At 37.3% G+C, this 16,933-nt stretch overlaps 1 protein-coding gene across 1 annotated transcript in view; it reads left to right on the top strand.

Moving 5' to 3' along the window:
* The window catches only part of SMARCA5 (SWI/SNF related, matrix associated, actin dependent regulator of chromatin, subfamily a, member 5), a 39,935-nt gene extending 25,738 nt beyond the window's left edge, over positions 1 to 14,197 (top strand). Inside the window, exons 15-24 of the mRNA XM_066232774.1 lie at positions 2,401 to 2,549; positions 2,742 to 2,861; positions 5,234 to 5,344; positions 5,644 to 5,757; positions 5,948 to 6,070; positions 7,830 to 7,962; positions 8,498 to 8,616; positions 9,001 to 9,213; positions 12,313 to 12,420; positions 12,978 to 14,197. Coding sequence (XP_066088871.1) covers positions 2,401 to 2,549; positions 2,742 to 2,861; positions 5,234 to 5,344; positions 5,644 to 5,757; positions 5,948 to 6,070; positions 7,830 to 7,962; positions 8,498 to 8,616; positions 9,001 to 9,213; positions 12,313 to 12,420; positions 12,978 to 13,043 — 1,256 coding nt within the window. The 3' untranslated portion in view covers positions 13,044 to 14,197. The remainder of the gene's footprint in view (positions 1 to 2,400; positions 2,550 to 2,741; positions 2,862 to 5,233; positions 5,345 to 5,643; positions 5,758 to 5,947; positions 6,071 to 7,829; positions 7,963 to 8,497; positions 8,617 to 9,000; positions 9,214 to 12,312; positions 12,421 to 12,977) is intronic.
* The last annotated feature ends 2,736 nt before the right edge of the window (positions 14,198 to 16,933 follow it).

Raw genomic sequence — 16,933 nt, 5'->3', positions numbered from 1 at the left:
GCCCGCGCTCAAGATGGCGACCTCGGGGTCTCGAACCTGGGTCCTTCCGCATCCCAGTCCGACGCTCCATCCACTGCACCACCACCTGGTCAGGCTGATATGTTCTTATTTTTAAGGCCTTTAATTTAGTGAGAGGGAGACATGGAATAAACATTTATGTAAATAGGACTAGAGGAAAGGGATTTTATTTTAAATTAATTGAAGGGGATTTCTAGTTCTCAGTGCAGATCTGCTTTTAAGGAAAGCATTTATGTTTTCGTGAAGCTTACAGTAAAGGTGGTGTGGGGGGGATATGTAAAATACCACAATGGAAAAAAATTTCTCCATAATTTCCTCCTCATATTACTTTTATCTTTCTATATACAACTGAGGAATACAGGTAACATGTTTACTGATTACTTTATGTATGTCTTGATTTTACCAACCATTCTCTAATTTCTGTGTAAATGTTACATTTCTTTAGTATCCCATAATGCCAACCATAGTGTCCAGGCATCCCCAAACTATGGCCCACGGGCCGCAATGCGGCCCCCTGAGGCCATTTATCCAGCCCCCACTGCACTTCTGGAAGGGGCACCTCTTTCATTGGTGGTCAGTGAGAGGACCACTATATTAGGCAGCCCTCCAGTGGTCTGAGGGACAGTGAACTGACCCCCTGTGTAAAAAATTTGGAGACCCCTGGCACTGTAAGCCATGTGTCTGAATGCCTGAAGACAATGAATGATTGCTTACTAGTTGGTTTTGTTAATTCTAGCTTACCAGGGAGTGCTTGCTTTCTGCCAGGCAGTGTGCTGAATGTCTCACTTCCATTATCTCCTGTAGTCTTCATGCCAGCTTGAGGTTGACATCAGCTAGAAGCAAGTCACTTGTCCACTGTTTATACAGCTAGGAAGTGACTCAGACAAGGAATCAAGAGAACTGTATTAACTATTAGGGTGAAGTGTTTAATTGGAAAAGTCTCTGGGAACTTCTGGGGCTTGCCAAAGAATGAAGTTTCTATGGATGACGTAATGACTAGTTTTTCTCACATTTATTCATGTGTTGGGAAAACACCTGCCGTGTGGTTCTTGTTCAGTTATTCTTGTGCATGAAACATTTTTTAATTAATATTTCTTTACAGTCAGCTTAGAAAATCTGTTTGAGTTTTTCAATTTAGTTATTTTTTATTGGTCATATTTTGTGCTAGTAGCTTTGTTAATCCCATTTGTAGATATAGCAGTCTAACAGCAAGCTATTATATATTCTAACTTTAAAAGTCACAGATGTGCCTGACCAGGCAGTGGCTCAGTGGATAGAGCGTCAGACTGGGATGCAGAGGACCCAGGTTCGAGACCCCAATGTTGCCAGCTTCAGCGCGGGCTCATCTGGTTTGAGCAAAAACTCACCAACCTGGACTCAAGCTCGCTGGCTCAAGCAAGGGGTTACTTGGTCTGCTGAAGCCCCGTGGTCAAAGCACATATGAGAAAGCAATCAATGAACAACTAAGGTCTCGCAACGAAAAACTGATGATTGATGATTCTCATCTCTTTCCGTTCCTGTCTGTCTGTCCCTGTCTATCCCTCTCTCTGACTCTCTCTCTGTCCCTGAAAACAATAAACAAAAACAAAAAAAAATAAATAAATAAAAGTCACAGATGTTTGGTTGTGCAGTCTATTAGGGATTGTTCTAATACAAGTACTGAACCTTTAAAAAATATATGTGTGAATGGCCCCAAGGGTGAAGACAGTTCTATGTGGTGTTTCGTTTTGTTTTGTTTGATGCTTATATTTTTGAAAACACAAATTGTAAAGTTGATGAAATTCTTGCCAATTGAAGATCTTAATTACATTTCTCTGGTGTTTTTTCCTATGTTCAGAATAAGCGTTCAACAGTTTCAGTTCTTAAAGATTGGAATGTTTTCAGAAATTGATGCTGTATATTTTGGTCCCTACATAAAATTTAGCAGTATAAAGGGTTTTTGTTTTTGTTTTTGTTTTTACTTCATCATTATAAATAGAAAAGGCTGATTTGGGAGTTTTAGCATTAATATTTTTCTACTTTCAGAAACTTCTTTTGTTTATAATGCTGTCTTCTATTGGTAATTAAAATCTTGCAAATTTTTAGATTTTTCACATATCCCAAATTACTGTTATTCATCCCACTCAAGTATATATTTTATTTATTGACAGTATAAAACAGGTTTCATTACATAATACATAAATAGATTTAGAAACATTTCAAAGCTTACCAACTGAAAATGTGGTTTTAAATTTCATGTAAAAATGAAAATGATCATTTGTGAAGAAACGAAACTGATTGATGTTTGAGGCAAAATGACACAGTATTATATCTGACATTTAAAATTCCAGGTTTCCAGTAAATAAAGTTCAGTTAACAATATCCAGCCTAATCTTTTTTCAGGAAGACTTGTGGATCAGAATCTGAACAAAATTGGGAAAGATGAAATGCTTCAAATGATTAGACATGGGGCAACACATGTATTTGCTTCAAAGGAGAGTGAGATCACTGATGAGGATATTGACGGTATTTTGGAAAGAGGTGCAAAGAAGGTGAGATACAGATTAAATAATGTTTTTAATATATAACATTTTAAACCAAAACTAAGGAAATACGTGAATTATAGATAATGTTATCTCCATAAAAAGTAGCGTTTGTGTGCTGTAAAGCCTCCTCCACATGGACTATAATTCTCAGGCTTTGTAACTTCTACTAGTTCACCCATGTGTGTCTCTGCTCCCTAGACCGCCGAGATGAATGAGAAGCTCTCGAAGATGGGGGAAAGCTCACTGAGAAACTTTACCATGGACACAGAGTCCAGTGTTTATAACTTCGAAGGGGAAGATTATAGAGAAAAACAAAAGGTAATTTAGAGATTTTTGACTACTTGAAGGATTTGTTTTACTTGAAACTTAGAATTTTAAATGTTAGTTATAAATTTGTCTTAGCAGCATCACTTTTTTTAAAATTAATTTTAATGGGGTGACATTGATAAATCAGGGTACATATGTTCAGAGAAAACATATCTAGGTTATTTTGACATTTGATTATGCTGCAGTCCCATCACGCAAAGTCCAATTGTCTTCTGTCACCTTCTAACTGGTTTTCTTTGTGCTCCTCCCCTCTCCCAACCTCCTCCCTCTCCTCCCCACCCCATAACCCCCACACTCTTGTCATGTCTCTGAGTCTCATTTTTATGTCCCACCTATATATGGAATCTTATAGTTGTTAGTTTTTTCTGATTTACTTATTTCACTCAGTATAATGTTATCAAGGTCCATCCATGTTGTAAATGATCCGATGTCATCATTTCTTATGGCTGAGCAGTATTCCATAGTATATATGTGCCAAAGCTTTTTAATCTACTCGTCCTCTGACGGACACTTGGGCTGTTTCCAGATATTCGCTATTGTGAACAATGCTGACATAAACATGGGGGTGCGTATCTTCTTTTGAAATAGTGCTATGGTGTTCTTGGGGTATATTCCTAAAAGTGGGATAGCTGGGTCAAAAAGCAGTTCGATTTTTAGTTTTTTGAGGAATCTCCATACTGTTTTCCACTGGCTGCACCAGTCTGCATTCCCACCAGCAGTGCAGGAGGGTTGCCTTTTCTCCACATCCTCGCCAGCACTTATTCTGTGTTGTTTTGTTGATGAGCGCCATTCTGGCTGGTGTGAGGTGATATCTCATTGTGGTTTTAATTTGCATTTCTCTAATGATTAGTGATGTTGAGCATTTTTTCATATGCCTATTGGCCATCTGTATGTCCTCTTTGGAGAAGTGTCTATTCATTTCTTTAGCCCCCCCCCCTTTTTTTTTTGTATTTTTCTGAACTTGGAAACGGGGAGGCAGTCAGACAGACACCCACATGCGCCCGACCGGGATCCACCCAGCACGCCTACCAGGGCGCGATGCTCAGTTGCAACCAGAGCCATTCTAGCACCTGAGGCAGAGGCCACAGAGCCATCCCCAGCGCCCGGGCCATCTTTGCTCCAGTGGAGCCTCGGCTGCGGAAGGGGAAGAGAGAGACAGAGAGGAAGGAGAAGGGGAGGGGTGGAGAAGCAGATGGGCGCTTCTCCTGTGTGCCCTGGCCGGGAATCGAACCCAGGACTCCTGCACGCCAGGCTGACGCTCTACCACTGAGCCAACCAGCCAGGGCCCTTGCCCATTTTTGGATTGAATTGTTTGTCTTCCTGGTATTGAGTTTTACAGTTCTTTATAAATTTTGGTTATTAACCCCTTATCAGATGTATTGTCAAATATATTCTCCCATTGTGTAGTTTGTCTTTTTATTTTGTTCTTCTTGTCTTTAGCTGTGCAAAAAGCTTTTTAGTTTGATATAGTCCCATTTGTTTATCCTGTCTTTTATTTCACCTGCCCGTGGAGATAAATCAGCAAATGTATTGCTGCGAGAGATGTCAGAGAGCTTACTGCCTATGTTTTCTTCTAAGATGCTTATGGTTTTACGGCTTACATTTAAGTCTTTTATCCATTTTGAGTTTATTTTTGTGAATGGTGTAAGTTGGTGGTAAGCAGAATCACTTCTGATTATTCTTGTCTAAATTATTTTTATTCTGTTAAATTTATTGCCAGATTTCCAGCTCATAAGCTCCGAAGTGGTTTAGAGGCTTATGTAATGAAGAATATGGTATATTATGTAGTATAACACTGTGAAATATATAGTAGTGAAATACTGTATGTGGGGCAAATGCAGTAATTTGAGATATTTGAAATAAAATAAATGGCAAAAATTGTCACCACCTTATTAGAAGTTTTTTAATAGCATAATTGGCTGGTAATGAAAAATTTCATAAGCAATACTTGAAATTATAGGAAAGTTATAAATAACTCCAGAGTACATAAAAAAATAAATAAATCTGCTTAGTGTTTTCCTAACATTTAGACATGTATATTCTCTGAATATTTTCTAGCCTAAATATGTATCTACATTATTCTCCTAATTTGGATTGTAACATAAATTTTGTAGCTTTTATTTTCCCAACAGAATTATTAACTTGGTCAAAAATTACTTATTGAATAGCCTATGCTGTTCACTAGACACTGTCCTATGTGTTAATTACACTTTAAAAAAAGTAGGATCCCTATTCTTACAGAATTTATAGTCCAGAATTTTATAAACAGTCTTAACGATGTACACCACATGAGTCGCATTCTTATAAGATATACAACTACATGTAATGAAAGTTGGTGATTTGAATTGTTTCCTGTGTGCTAGATTGCATTCACTGAGTGGATTGAACCCCCTAAGCGAGAAAGAAAAGCCAACTATGCTGTGGATGCCTATTTCAGGGAAGCTCTTCGTGTCAGTGAGCCTAAGGCACCCAAGGTGAGTTGACTGCACAAAAATGTCAACTGATATGGGAAAGGTAAATTATTTTTCTTATATTCTTACAATAAAAACAGATCGAGAATCAGTATTTTGTGTGACTTCAGTTTTTAATTGTTAAAAGTTTTCTAAAAATTATTTTGAATCTCCATTTAAAATTTGTTACTTCATTTTTGTTTAAATATGCATTCATCCACTTGCTTTGAAAATTGATTCACTGTCATGGTTTATGGAATAAAGACGATTAGAGATAGGTTTGAGCAAAGTGGTTCCTTTACTAGTGCTTTTTGTTTGTTTAGGCTCCTCGACCTCCCAAACAACCCAATGTTCAGGATTTCCAGTTCTTTCCTCCACGTTTATTTGAATTATTGGAAAAAGAAATTCTATATTACAGAAAAACTATTGGGTACAAGGTAATACAAATAACACTTTGTTCATAACTAATCTGTTTTGTTTTTAATTTAATAAATGTAAGATGTTGGTATATTTTCCTTCGGGGTTGGATTAAAATTTGTGAAATGTCATTTAGTTGGTTAAGAGTTGAGTCCATGTTGTTTTTCCTAAAGTTTACTGACTGCTGACATTGAAAAATATATTTTTTAGGTACCTCGAAATCCCGACCTACCAAATGCAGCACAAGCACAGAAAGAAGAACAGCTTAAAATCGATGAAGCTGAGCCCCTTAATGATGAGGAGTTAGAAGAAAAAGAGAAGCTTCTAACACAGGTGTAGCCTTCAGTCAACACAACATTTCATAGCACACTTTCTAAGGCACTCGGTTAGGTTGTGTTGACATATGCAAAAAAAAGAAAGGTTTTTTTTCTTTCAAAGTGCAGTCATTGGAGATGACAGCATTGGCACATGGGTAAAAGCTCGTTCTGGTTATCTTTTTTTTTTCTTTTTTTTAAACTTTTAATTTTTAATTTTTTATTTTTTTGTATTTTTCTGAAGCTGGAAACGGGGAGAGACAGTCAGACAGACTCCCGCATGCGCCTGACCGGGATCCACCCGGCACGCCCACCAGGGGCGACGCTCTGCCCACCAGGGGGCGATGCTCTGCCCCTCCGGGGGCGTCGCTCTGCCGCGACCAGAGCCACTGTAGCGCCTGGGGCAGAGGCCAAGGAGCCATCCCCAGCGCCCGGGCCATCTTTTGCTCCAATGGAGCCTTGGCTGTGGGAGGGGAAGAGAGAGACAGAGAGGAAGGAGGGGGGGCGGGGGTGGAGAAGCAAATGGGCGCTTCTCCTATGTGCCCTGGCTGAGAATCGAACCCGGGTCCCCTGCACGCCAGGCCGACGCTCTACCGCTGAGCCAACCAGCCAGGGCTCGTTCTGGTTATCTTTAGTTAAGATAGTTGAGAAGGGCCTGACCAGGTGGTGGTACAGGGGATAAGAGTGTTGGACTGGGATGCGGAGGACTCAGGTTCAAGACCCTGAGGTCGCCAGCTTGAGCGTGGGCTCATCTGGTTTGAGCAAAAGCTCACCAGCTTGGACCCAAGGTTGCTGGCTCGAACAAGGTCTGCTGAAGGCCCGCCTGCGGTTAAGGCACATATGAGAAAGCAATCAATGAGCAACCAAGCTGTCACAATGAAAAACTGATGATTGATGCTTCTCATCTCTCTCTGTTCCTAATTGTCCCTATCTATCCCTCTCTCTGACTCTCTGTCTCTGTAAAAAATAAAAGATAGTTGAGAGATTAGAGGTTTGCGCTGGCCTTGGTAAAGCGGGTGTCCCTTTAATTACCTTTCTTCTGGTGTGATAATCTTAATTTTCCTGCGAATCTCCCCCATTGCTGCTAAGTCAAAATTCTCAGTTATATATCTCTTCTTGGTACTTTTTTACTTAACATCCTTTTTAGGGTTCAATAAAGGCCTTTCAGAATCTGGCCTTCATTTATCATTAAAACTTTGTTTTCCCACCTCTTGTATATCTGCTCTTTAACTCATATTTATTATTCCTGGCTGATTGCTAATCCTTCAGAGTTCAGTGAAAATGTCACCTTTTCTTTTTTCTTATTTTTTTTTAAGAGAGAGGGACAAATGGGGATAGCTGGCCAGTGACCCCTTGCTCAAGACTGCAAGTGACCTTGGGCTTCAAGCCAGTCGCCTTTGGGTTCAAGCCAAGGACCATGTGGTCATGTCTGTGATCCCACACTCAAGCTGGTGTCCTTGGGTTTCGAACCTGGGTCCTCTGCGTCCCAGTCCGATGCTCTATCTACTGTGCCACCACCTGCTCAGGCTTCATGCATCTCTTTTTACTCTCTTCCACTCACATTTAATTGGTTTATCTAAGCTGCGTATGATGTAATGCTAAATATGTACATTTATGTACTTGAAAAGTTACCACTTAAAAAGAATTGAATTATAAAAGATAAACTGGGAGCAACCGAAAATTATTTTCTGTAATACTTAAAAGCATTGATGAAGTATAATAGCACCATTTCCAAGTTCATTGTGCTGTGATTAAATATTATTTCTGTTGCTTTGAAGGGATTTACCAACTGGAATAAAAGAGATTTTAACCAGTTCATCAAAGCTAATGAGAAATGGGGTCGTGATGATATAGAAAATATAGCAAGAGAAGTAGAAGGAAAAACTCCAGAAGAAGTTATTGAATACTCAGGTACTCATTAATTTTAACAGGGATAGAACGTTCTCAGGCTCTTGGCGAGCGGCTGGGAAGCTCACATTTTCTTCGAATTACTGTTTTGATAAGCAAAACTTTGCTTCAGCTTGGTGCTTTGTTTTGTTCTGTTTCTTAAAATCTGAGTTAGAAAATGTTTCTTTCTTCAAAATGGCATAATTGTTTAATTATTTACCCTGGCTACCTAAGTAGTTAGAGGAGGAAAATAAGTTACTCTGCACAGCTTCTCGAACTTTGCCTGTTTTGTGAACTCAGCCGGATTGTCAGGTGAATATGGGTCCACTCAGAATTTCAGAGTCGCAGAAATGAAAGAGTTGAAAGATGTTTAATAAAGGCATCTAGTTTGTCACATTTTTTTACAGTTAAGGAAACAGAAACTGTAAGGACCTATTTACTTTCTAGTATTAATGTGTGGGAGAACAGGAACATTTCTTAGCAAATAAAATTAAGAGCATTAATACTTCTCTTAACTTCCTTCACCTATTTCATCTCTCCAACTTTTGTTCTTTTACAGCTGTGTTCTGGGAAAGATGCAATGAGCTCCAGGACATAGAAAAGATTATGGCTCAGATTGAAAGGGGAGAGGCAAGAATTCAAAGAAGAATTAGTATCAAAAAAGCACTTGATACAAAGGTATTTTGCATATTAATAAATTTGCTAGTTACCAAAATAACGCCTATTTTTTAGTATGAGAGTGAAAGTAACTTTAAGAAAGGAAAAGAATGATATAAAATTTAAATTTTTCTTTAAAGAAAAACATTTAAGTGTTACAGGTATTCTCTCAGCAGAACTCACCTCAGTATTTCAGTTGATATATCTGGGTCAGAGGCATTTAAATTAGCTCTTTCCTACAGATTATCAGAAAGTCTGTGTTTTTCTTTAGAACAATAAAGACAAAATGTTTCAAGACAGGTGATAGAAAATTCCAATTTGAAATAATATAGCTAACTTTACTAACGCTGGTGCTGAAATACAGATTATATAGGATTTATATTTTATAAAATCTGACTTTGATAGATTGGACGGTACAAAGCTCCTTTTCATCAGCTGAGAATATCATACGGAACTAACAAAGGGAAAAACTACACCGAAGAGGAGGATCGTTTTCTAATCTGTATGCTACATAAACTTGGGTTCGACAAAGAAAATGTTTATGATGAATTGCGACAGTGTATTCGCAACTCGCCTCAGTTCAGATTTGACTGGTTTCTTAAGTCCAGAACTGCAATGGTGAGTGCTTGGGTCCTTCTGTGTAATGTAGCAAACAGTTCAGAGTAAGTATATTCTTTAATATTACCTAACTTCTTTTCTTAGAGAAAATTGTGGCTCCATCGTACCTTTGAGGGAAATTTTTACTACAGTATTGCTAGTATCATAGGTTAAATCAGTTTCTTAGAAAACAGTTGATATTCATAGTTAAAAACTCCATACCATAGGTAACTTATATTGGTCCTGTCCTTTAATGTTATAGATTTTCTAACATCATTATAGATCAGTGGTTCTCAAAGTGTGTGCCCTAGAAGATTTCCAGGTGTGCCTTATGGTATTCCAGAGAAATATATGCCTGTTGGGGACCAAAAAACCAACAGGGTTTTTGGAGTTTAGATTTTTGGGGGACAGAGGTGTGGGGAATTGGCTGTAAGATGACAGTCTGCCCAACTCCCAACCTCATTTGTCTGATTAAAAAAGCTATTAAGCTTTGATGCTGGATTGTTTACACTACCCCCCATGTTCCCCAGAAAGACTGGAGGCAAGTTTCTTCTATCCTTTGTTTGGTGTAAAGTTAAGGTGATTTGTATGGTGGGGGTTTTGAATTGATGATTAAACAGAAGGAATTGTCTCTTGAAGCCTTTTAGATTTCTATAAAAGAAAAATATGTAGCAATATCTTAAAAAGCTTTGAACATTTTACTACAATTTTCAACACCCTACTTATGTGAATTAGGATTTTCTACCCTCAACACAATTAAGAGTAAAAAGAGAGGGATTCTTCAATGTATTGATGAGGAAATGAGAGTTAGCCTTTCAAATAGATGCCCAAATATTGAAGAAATCACGAGGACACATCAGGCTCGTGTTTCTCATAAACACAAGAATGAAAAAACTTAATACATTCACGCCAGGACCTGCCGAATTTACTAAATCTTACTAAGAATGTATCTATATATATATAAAAAGATAACTTTTTGTCGTTTTTATGTTTTCTAACCCCTTTTTTACAAATTCTAAAAAGCATAACTCAGAAATGTAACATAAAAATATTTTTTAATGTCAGAATAAATTTAATTTTGTCATATTTATTTTGTTTAATTACCATAAAAGCACGCTTGGACTTTGTTTTTTTCTTTAATATTTGACTTAATTATTTTAACATTTCTCAGAAATTTGTGTATAGTGCGCCTACAATTATTTGTAGGATTTTAAATGCACCCCAACTTCAAAAAGTTTGAAAACCACTGCTATAGATAATAGGACTAGCCTTCCACATTTAATTTAATCATGTTCTAAGTAGCAGGAGATGTCACTATCAGTTTCAACTTGAATGTGATGATTAGCATTTAAAATTTGCAGTGGTCTTGTAAATAACGTCTGGCCATTTCAATGCCGAGTCTGGGTTATTTTTAAATAGCTTAATGTAGTGAAACACTCATTTTGTACTGATTTAATGCTAGGTTTTTATTTATTCCCAGTATCTCGCTGTTTCTGTTGGAAGTTCTGTTTCTAATGATGTGAAATTAGAACTCAGAAAAGTTTAGCTTTAATGGATTGATCTTTTTCTTCATACCTTACCACCTTTAACTTCATTATGCTCTGCAGGATGATGCTAGTGCCCAAAAGTTCTGTAGTCTTACGTTTGGGAAATGCTGGGATAAACAAAGTGAGAGTATCTTTATATTTATAATACAGTTTCCTTCAGTGTATTTAAAATGTACTGTCACTTTTCAAGATGTGGGAGTGTGCAGTCTTTTCATGTGTGACCACTGGAGGATTTTTGTTTGTTTTTTCGGAAACAACCAGAAGAGCTACTGTTTTCTCAAGCCCTAGTTTGGGAAGTGTTGCACTACAAAAAAAGCATTGTAAATATGCAGTTCGTAGAAAGACAGGTTCCGTTGCTAAAGGCTGTCTACCTGATGGGTTTTTAAGTATGAACGATGTATGTAGTGAGTGAGGAAACATGCTTTTGTCCTGGATGAAATGGGTGCAGGGTCACATTGACTTCTCAGTACGGTGCCATGCTCAGAAACTGGGTTGCTTTTGTCATGGCTTATGGCAAGGCACACACAGTAATATAAGCACGGCCCCTTGCCATAAATAGTTGAGACCCGGTCCTCTCCTAAGAGCCAAGGGGATATTGACTTCAGCACGTCTCTCACCATTCTGGATTGCGTGCCTCAGTGCACTTGCTAAAGCAGCGGTTCTCAACCTGTGAGTCACGACCCTGGCGGGGGTTGAACGACCAAAACACGGGTCGCAGATTTTTGATGGCTTTAGGCGACCCCTGTGTTTTGGTCATTCGACCCCCGCCGGGGTCACGACCCACAGGCTGAGAACCGCTGTGCTAAAGGAAACACTGTTCTGCCTTCTTTGCTGTACACTTGCAAATGCTCCTAAACCTTGCATGGTGTGTTGTATAAAACAGTATTTTTAAATGTTTTTGCTGTGATTGTGTAGTAGTTTCACTTACTACAAGAAAAAAAGAAAATTTTGCTCAGTAAGGAAGGTGGCTGCTAGCCAGCAGCGATTCAAGTAGACTCCTATTTTCTTCAGGGTTAACCCACTACTTCTACACTATGTGATACAATCTTCTGGAGACTGTATTGATCACTAGGGAGGACGAGGTAGAGCCATCAGAGATTTCCATGGCTGTTTTTGCAGAATTGGGAAGGGTGACATGTGGTAATTAATTACCGTAATTCTACTGATCATGCTTTTAAGGGAAAGATAGTATACACCTCTTATTAAAGTTCCAGTTGATTTTGACTTTCAAAGATGCACACTGTTACTTAAGTATGAATATAAATGACAGTTCTTAGGCATAGACACTACGCAGTGGTGTTGCATATGTTAGGAGATGTTCACTTTCACTGTTTTAATTCTTATTAAGAATACACAGTAGTGTGGCTTCAAATAATAAAATAAAAATATTTATATAACTATTTTATATCCTTTACCGTCTATGAAAATCAATTCTTTTGCTTTAAAGTTTTTTGTCTATTGGGGTGATTTTATATTACCCTATTAAAACGTATTTATTTTTTAAAACTGCAATCATGAAAACTTACAGGTGGAAAATACAGACTTACTGTGTAAATTTTTGTTCGCAACTCAGGAGCTCCAGAGGAGGTGTAACACCTTAATTACCTTGATTGAAAGAGAAAATATGGAACTAGAAGAAAAGGAGAAGGCAGAGAAAAAGAAAAGAGGACCAAAGCCTTCAGTAAGTAGTCACAAATATGTAAGTGCTCGCTTGAGTCTTTTTGAGAATTTGCACATACTTGGCTATCATTGATGTTAGATATTTTTTTGTTCTGTTGCTTTTGTAAGTAATGCAGCTTTGAATCACTTAAAGTATAAATTAAACTTGATTGCATTAGGGAGAAAATCACATTAGGATGGTAGTCCATAATATTTTTAAGGTAAAGCCATCTTGTTATTTATTAATAGTCCATTTATAAAATTATAAATAAGTGAATGTTTCTGGATAATATCTGACATTTACATAACCTCACAAAATACTTTTTATTACTTTCTTTTGATAAGGGCATTTTATATAATTGGTATATTACTGCTAATTCTTAGTGATTTATTTCATTTTTAGCATTAAAATTTTTTATCATGTTAGTGATATGGATAAGGTTATTCTAGGTAAGAGCTTCTAATTAAAAGCTGTTGCTATGTAGCAGTTATTGGTAAAGTGCTGTGGTGTATCTGTCCGTGTATTTCATGTTAATGCTTGTCTTGTGATGAAAAGTGATCCTCTCTGTTTGTTTATAGACACAGAAACGTAAAATGGAGGGAGCACCTGATGGTCGAGGAAGAAAAAAGAAGCTGAAACTATGAATACACATTTGTTTCATAATCACTAACTTTAAACCAGTAGTTCTTTAATTTACGGGTCTTCATAAGATGTACTGTACAATGCTCAATTGTTATGTCATTCAGAGACATCAGGTTCATCTGTTTACTGAGCTAGAAACATAGTATGTAGTTTTCACTTTTTTAAATGCAACAGCTGTGCTGAAATTTTTTTATCATTAACACTTGAAAAATAAAATAGGCTTCATTTATTAATAAATGTTTCGTTTGATTTATTTTTCTATTACAGTTCCATATGTGAAGATTGTGACTTTTTGTTTATCAGTTATCATTTCTACACTCGTAAGGTTAAAAACAAACAATTGCAAATATTTGTCCCTTCAGTTTTCACTTAGTTGTGTAATTGTTTTAATTCACTTTGCCTTTGGGTATCATCTTGTTGTGCTATTGAGTCTCATGTGGAAAGATTATGTAAATTACATTCTCCTTGTTTATTATATGGTAGAATGGCAGAAAAAAGCAAGAAAAATTACCATTATATTCTATGCATATTTCTGTTAATGCTTTCTGTTTCAGTAATTGGTTGTGAAGTGAATACGCCCTATTCTGTTGGGAAAATGGCCTTTTAGTTGTATAGCCAAAGACATTTAGTATCTTCTGGTTCCTTAATATGTCGTACCATTTTATAAGAGGAATATTATTTTTTTTAATTGTTTGGCAAAACTTTTGACAAAATACCTTCTAAAGCAGCCGCAGCTTATAAAGATAATGTCAACACTACAGTGATCATTTTTTCCCAGACAAAATGAGGTGTGAATTCGTCATGTTAAATTGAAATGAGAAAATGTATCCCCTTCCAGTTTACCTTGAGTTTTAGAGATTTGAAAGTTTTATTTTATTATATTTTAAAATAATTTCTACATGTGAGCCACGAGACTGACTGTAATTCCAGTGTTGAATTTTCTATGGACAGACTTGATAAACTGGAGACCTTGCAGCAGGATTACCCCAATTGTAGTGTCAGGATTTTAGCTGTTGTACCAGAGGCCTTTATGTGCTACACATAATTTGTATAAAGTTTTATATGTGCAAATTGGGTACATAAACAGTTCTCCATTTTTCTAAGGGAATGCAATAAATGTAGCATCGTGAATAAATATAACTTTTATAATCCTTAAGTGGTCTTTTCTTTGCATTTCTTAATTTTTTTCTCATTTGAGATTTATTCACTTATTTCCTTAGGACGTTATCTTTTCCCTTAAATTTCTTGGTTTAAAATTTCTGTCAGTTGTGTTCAGCTGCCCACACATAATTGCAATTTTTATTGATAATGCTGATTTCTATGGTAATGCTACTAATACTGCATTTTCCAGAATGTGGGATTGTTACCATCGGTTCCAAGCAGAACGGTGTTTATGGCAAGTTGTTATTTGCATCTGTGCCCCTGTCACATTGATTTCTATATTACCTCGGAGTCCTAAGTAACAGTTATGGATCTAACGTATGCAGAATTTTGAGGAAAGCTTCCTTTATTTCATGAAAAGAGCTATTTAGAGTGGTGACCTCATTTGGGGAAAAAATAATTGGAAAGATACAAGCTTGAAGAAAATGTTACAGGGGTCACACCAAAGAACTGACATTTCCCAAAGGAAGAAGCATTTGGAAGCTGGGGGTGGGCAGTGGGGAGAAGAGGGGAGTGGAAATGCAAAATGAACCCAGCATAGTGTCCTCCCCTGGGAGCACGGAGACTCAAATAGGAAAGAAACAGGAAAAGCACAGAAGAAACATTCATACTTAGCACGTCAGGCTAGCCAGTTTTTCAGACTGGTGTTTCACAAGTCCGGCTATTGCTACTGTATGTTTATAATAATGGAAAGCCATGTTTTTATTTATACTGTTAATTGAAGGGAAAAAATGGTTCAGATAATATGTTTTAAAGAGGAATTGTAGACTATAGACTAAAAAATGGGAGTATATTTCCTGTTTCTCGATTTCCATTGAGGAAGATTTAAATTAGAAGGGTCCCTGAAGCCGACCTTGAAGAGGCTGGGTGTCTGGATGAGCAGGGTTATAGTGGTTTGTTACCCAGAAGATTTCCTTAACTAATTGTATAAGGCTTTATATATTGTTTAGGAAGATTATGTTCTATGGAGATCCAGGTAAAACTGATAATCACTACTTTCAACTTTCATATGTTAAATACTAAAATCTTGGAAAAAGGAATGGAGATTTTTTTCAAGAGCAGCTTTTTTAAAATTTTAATTTACAGTACTTCACATATAGTAGACAAAGCATGCCTAATTTTATAACAGTTCTTCCACATGCTTATTATAACGTGTCAAGGTTGGGAAATCCGAATAGAACAGTTCTAAATTAGTGTAGTTTCATTTATATGGACCTCTGAATGTTTGCCTTCCTTAAAGGAGGTGGCAGTATCTTGTTAAATGAGTTAGATTCATCAGCAAAAAAGTAAACAATATTTTTAGTGTAGAACATTTTGCCAATTGGCCTACCAATGTGTTGGTAGGTTTCAAATACTTTTCTCAAATAGAATTCTGCTTTATAATGTTTTATGTAGTCTTAAAAATGTTTTGTTTTTAAAACAGACCTGCATGTCCTTAGAGTGCTAGATAGGTTCAGGTGTAGTAACATGTTAAGGAACATTTACAAACCTTTTTTTCTGAGAAGCCCTGCAGCCCTTAACACATGACACCATTCCCTGGGGGAATTAAGGGCAGTCTCAAGTTGAAAAAGTACGAGGGCCTCACCAGGTGGTGGTGCAGTGGATAGAGTGCCAGACTGGGACGTGGAGGACCCAGGTTCAAAACCCTGAGATTGCCAGCTTGAGCGCGGGTTCATCTGTTTTGAGCAAGGCTCACCAGCTTGAACCCAAGATAGCTGGCTTGAGCAAGGGGGTCACTCAGTCTGCTGTAGCCCCCTGGTCAAGGCACAAATGAGAAAGCAATCAATGAAAAACTAAGGCAGTGGTTCTCAAACTTTTTGAAGTCAGGGCACGTTTAAAATCCTACAAATAATTGTAGGTGTACTATATACAAATTTCTGAGAAATATGTTATAATAAGTCAAATATTAAAGAAAATACAAAGTCCAAGCATGTTTTTATGGTAATTATGCAAAATAAATACAAGATTAAATTTATTCTGACATTAAAAAACATTTTTATGTTCATTTCTTAGTTATGCTTTTTAGAATTTGTAAAAGGGTTAAAAAATTTTTAAAATGACAAAATAGTTATCTTTATATAGATATAGATATAAATAGATAGATACATTCTTAGATTTAGTAAATTTGGCAGGTCCTGGTGTGAATGTGTTAAGTTTTCTCATTCTTGTGTTTATGAGAAACATGAGCCTGATGTGTCCTAGCAATTTTCTCAATGTTTGGGCATATACAGTGTGTCCGTAAAGTCATGGTGCACTTTTGACCAGTCACAGGAAAGCAACAAAAGACGATAGAAATGTGAAATCTGCACCAAATGAAAGGAAAACTCCCAGTTTCATACCTATTCAGTGCAGTTTGATGTGGGCTCACGCACAGATGTTTTAGGGCTCCTTAGGTAGCTATCCCGTATAGCCTCTACAGACTCGTCACTGACTGATGGCCTACCAGAACGGGGTTTCTCCACCAAACTGCCGCTTTCCTTCAGAACTGCTTATCCCACCGAGTAATGTTCTTCCTATGTAGGTGGCGCTTCATTATAAACGTGCCGATATTCACATTGCACTTTGGTCACAAATTCGAATTTAGCGAGCCACAGAACACACTGAACTTTCCTCTGTACCTTCCATATCTCGACTGGCATGGCCATGGGCTGCTCCACTGTATACATGGTGTTACGTCATCATCTGCGCATGCGCACATGCTGCCACATCATCCTACAGACACTGGGAGAGT

The sequence above is a fragment of the Saccopteryx bilineata genome, chromosome 1 (genome assembly GCF_036850765.1).
Source record: "Saccopteryx bilineata isolate mSacBil1 chromosome 1, mSacBil1_pri_phased_curated, whole genome shotgun sequence".
NCBI classification, from domain to species: Eukaryota; Metazoa; Chordata; class Mammalia; order Chiroptera; family Emballonuridae; genus Saccopteryx; species Saccopteryx bilineata.
The sequence above is the reverse complement of the archived record's forward strand: the minus strand, read 5'-3'. Positions and strand labels throughout refer to the sequence as shown.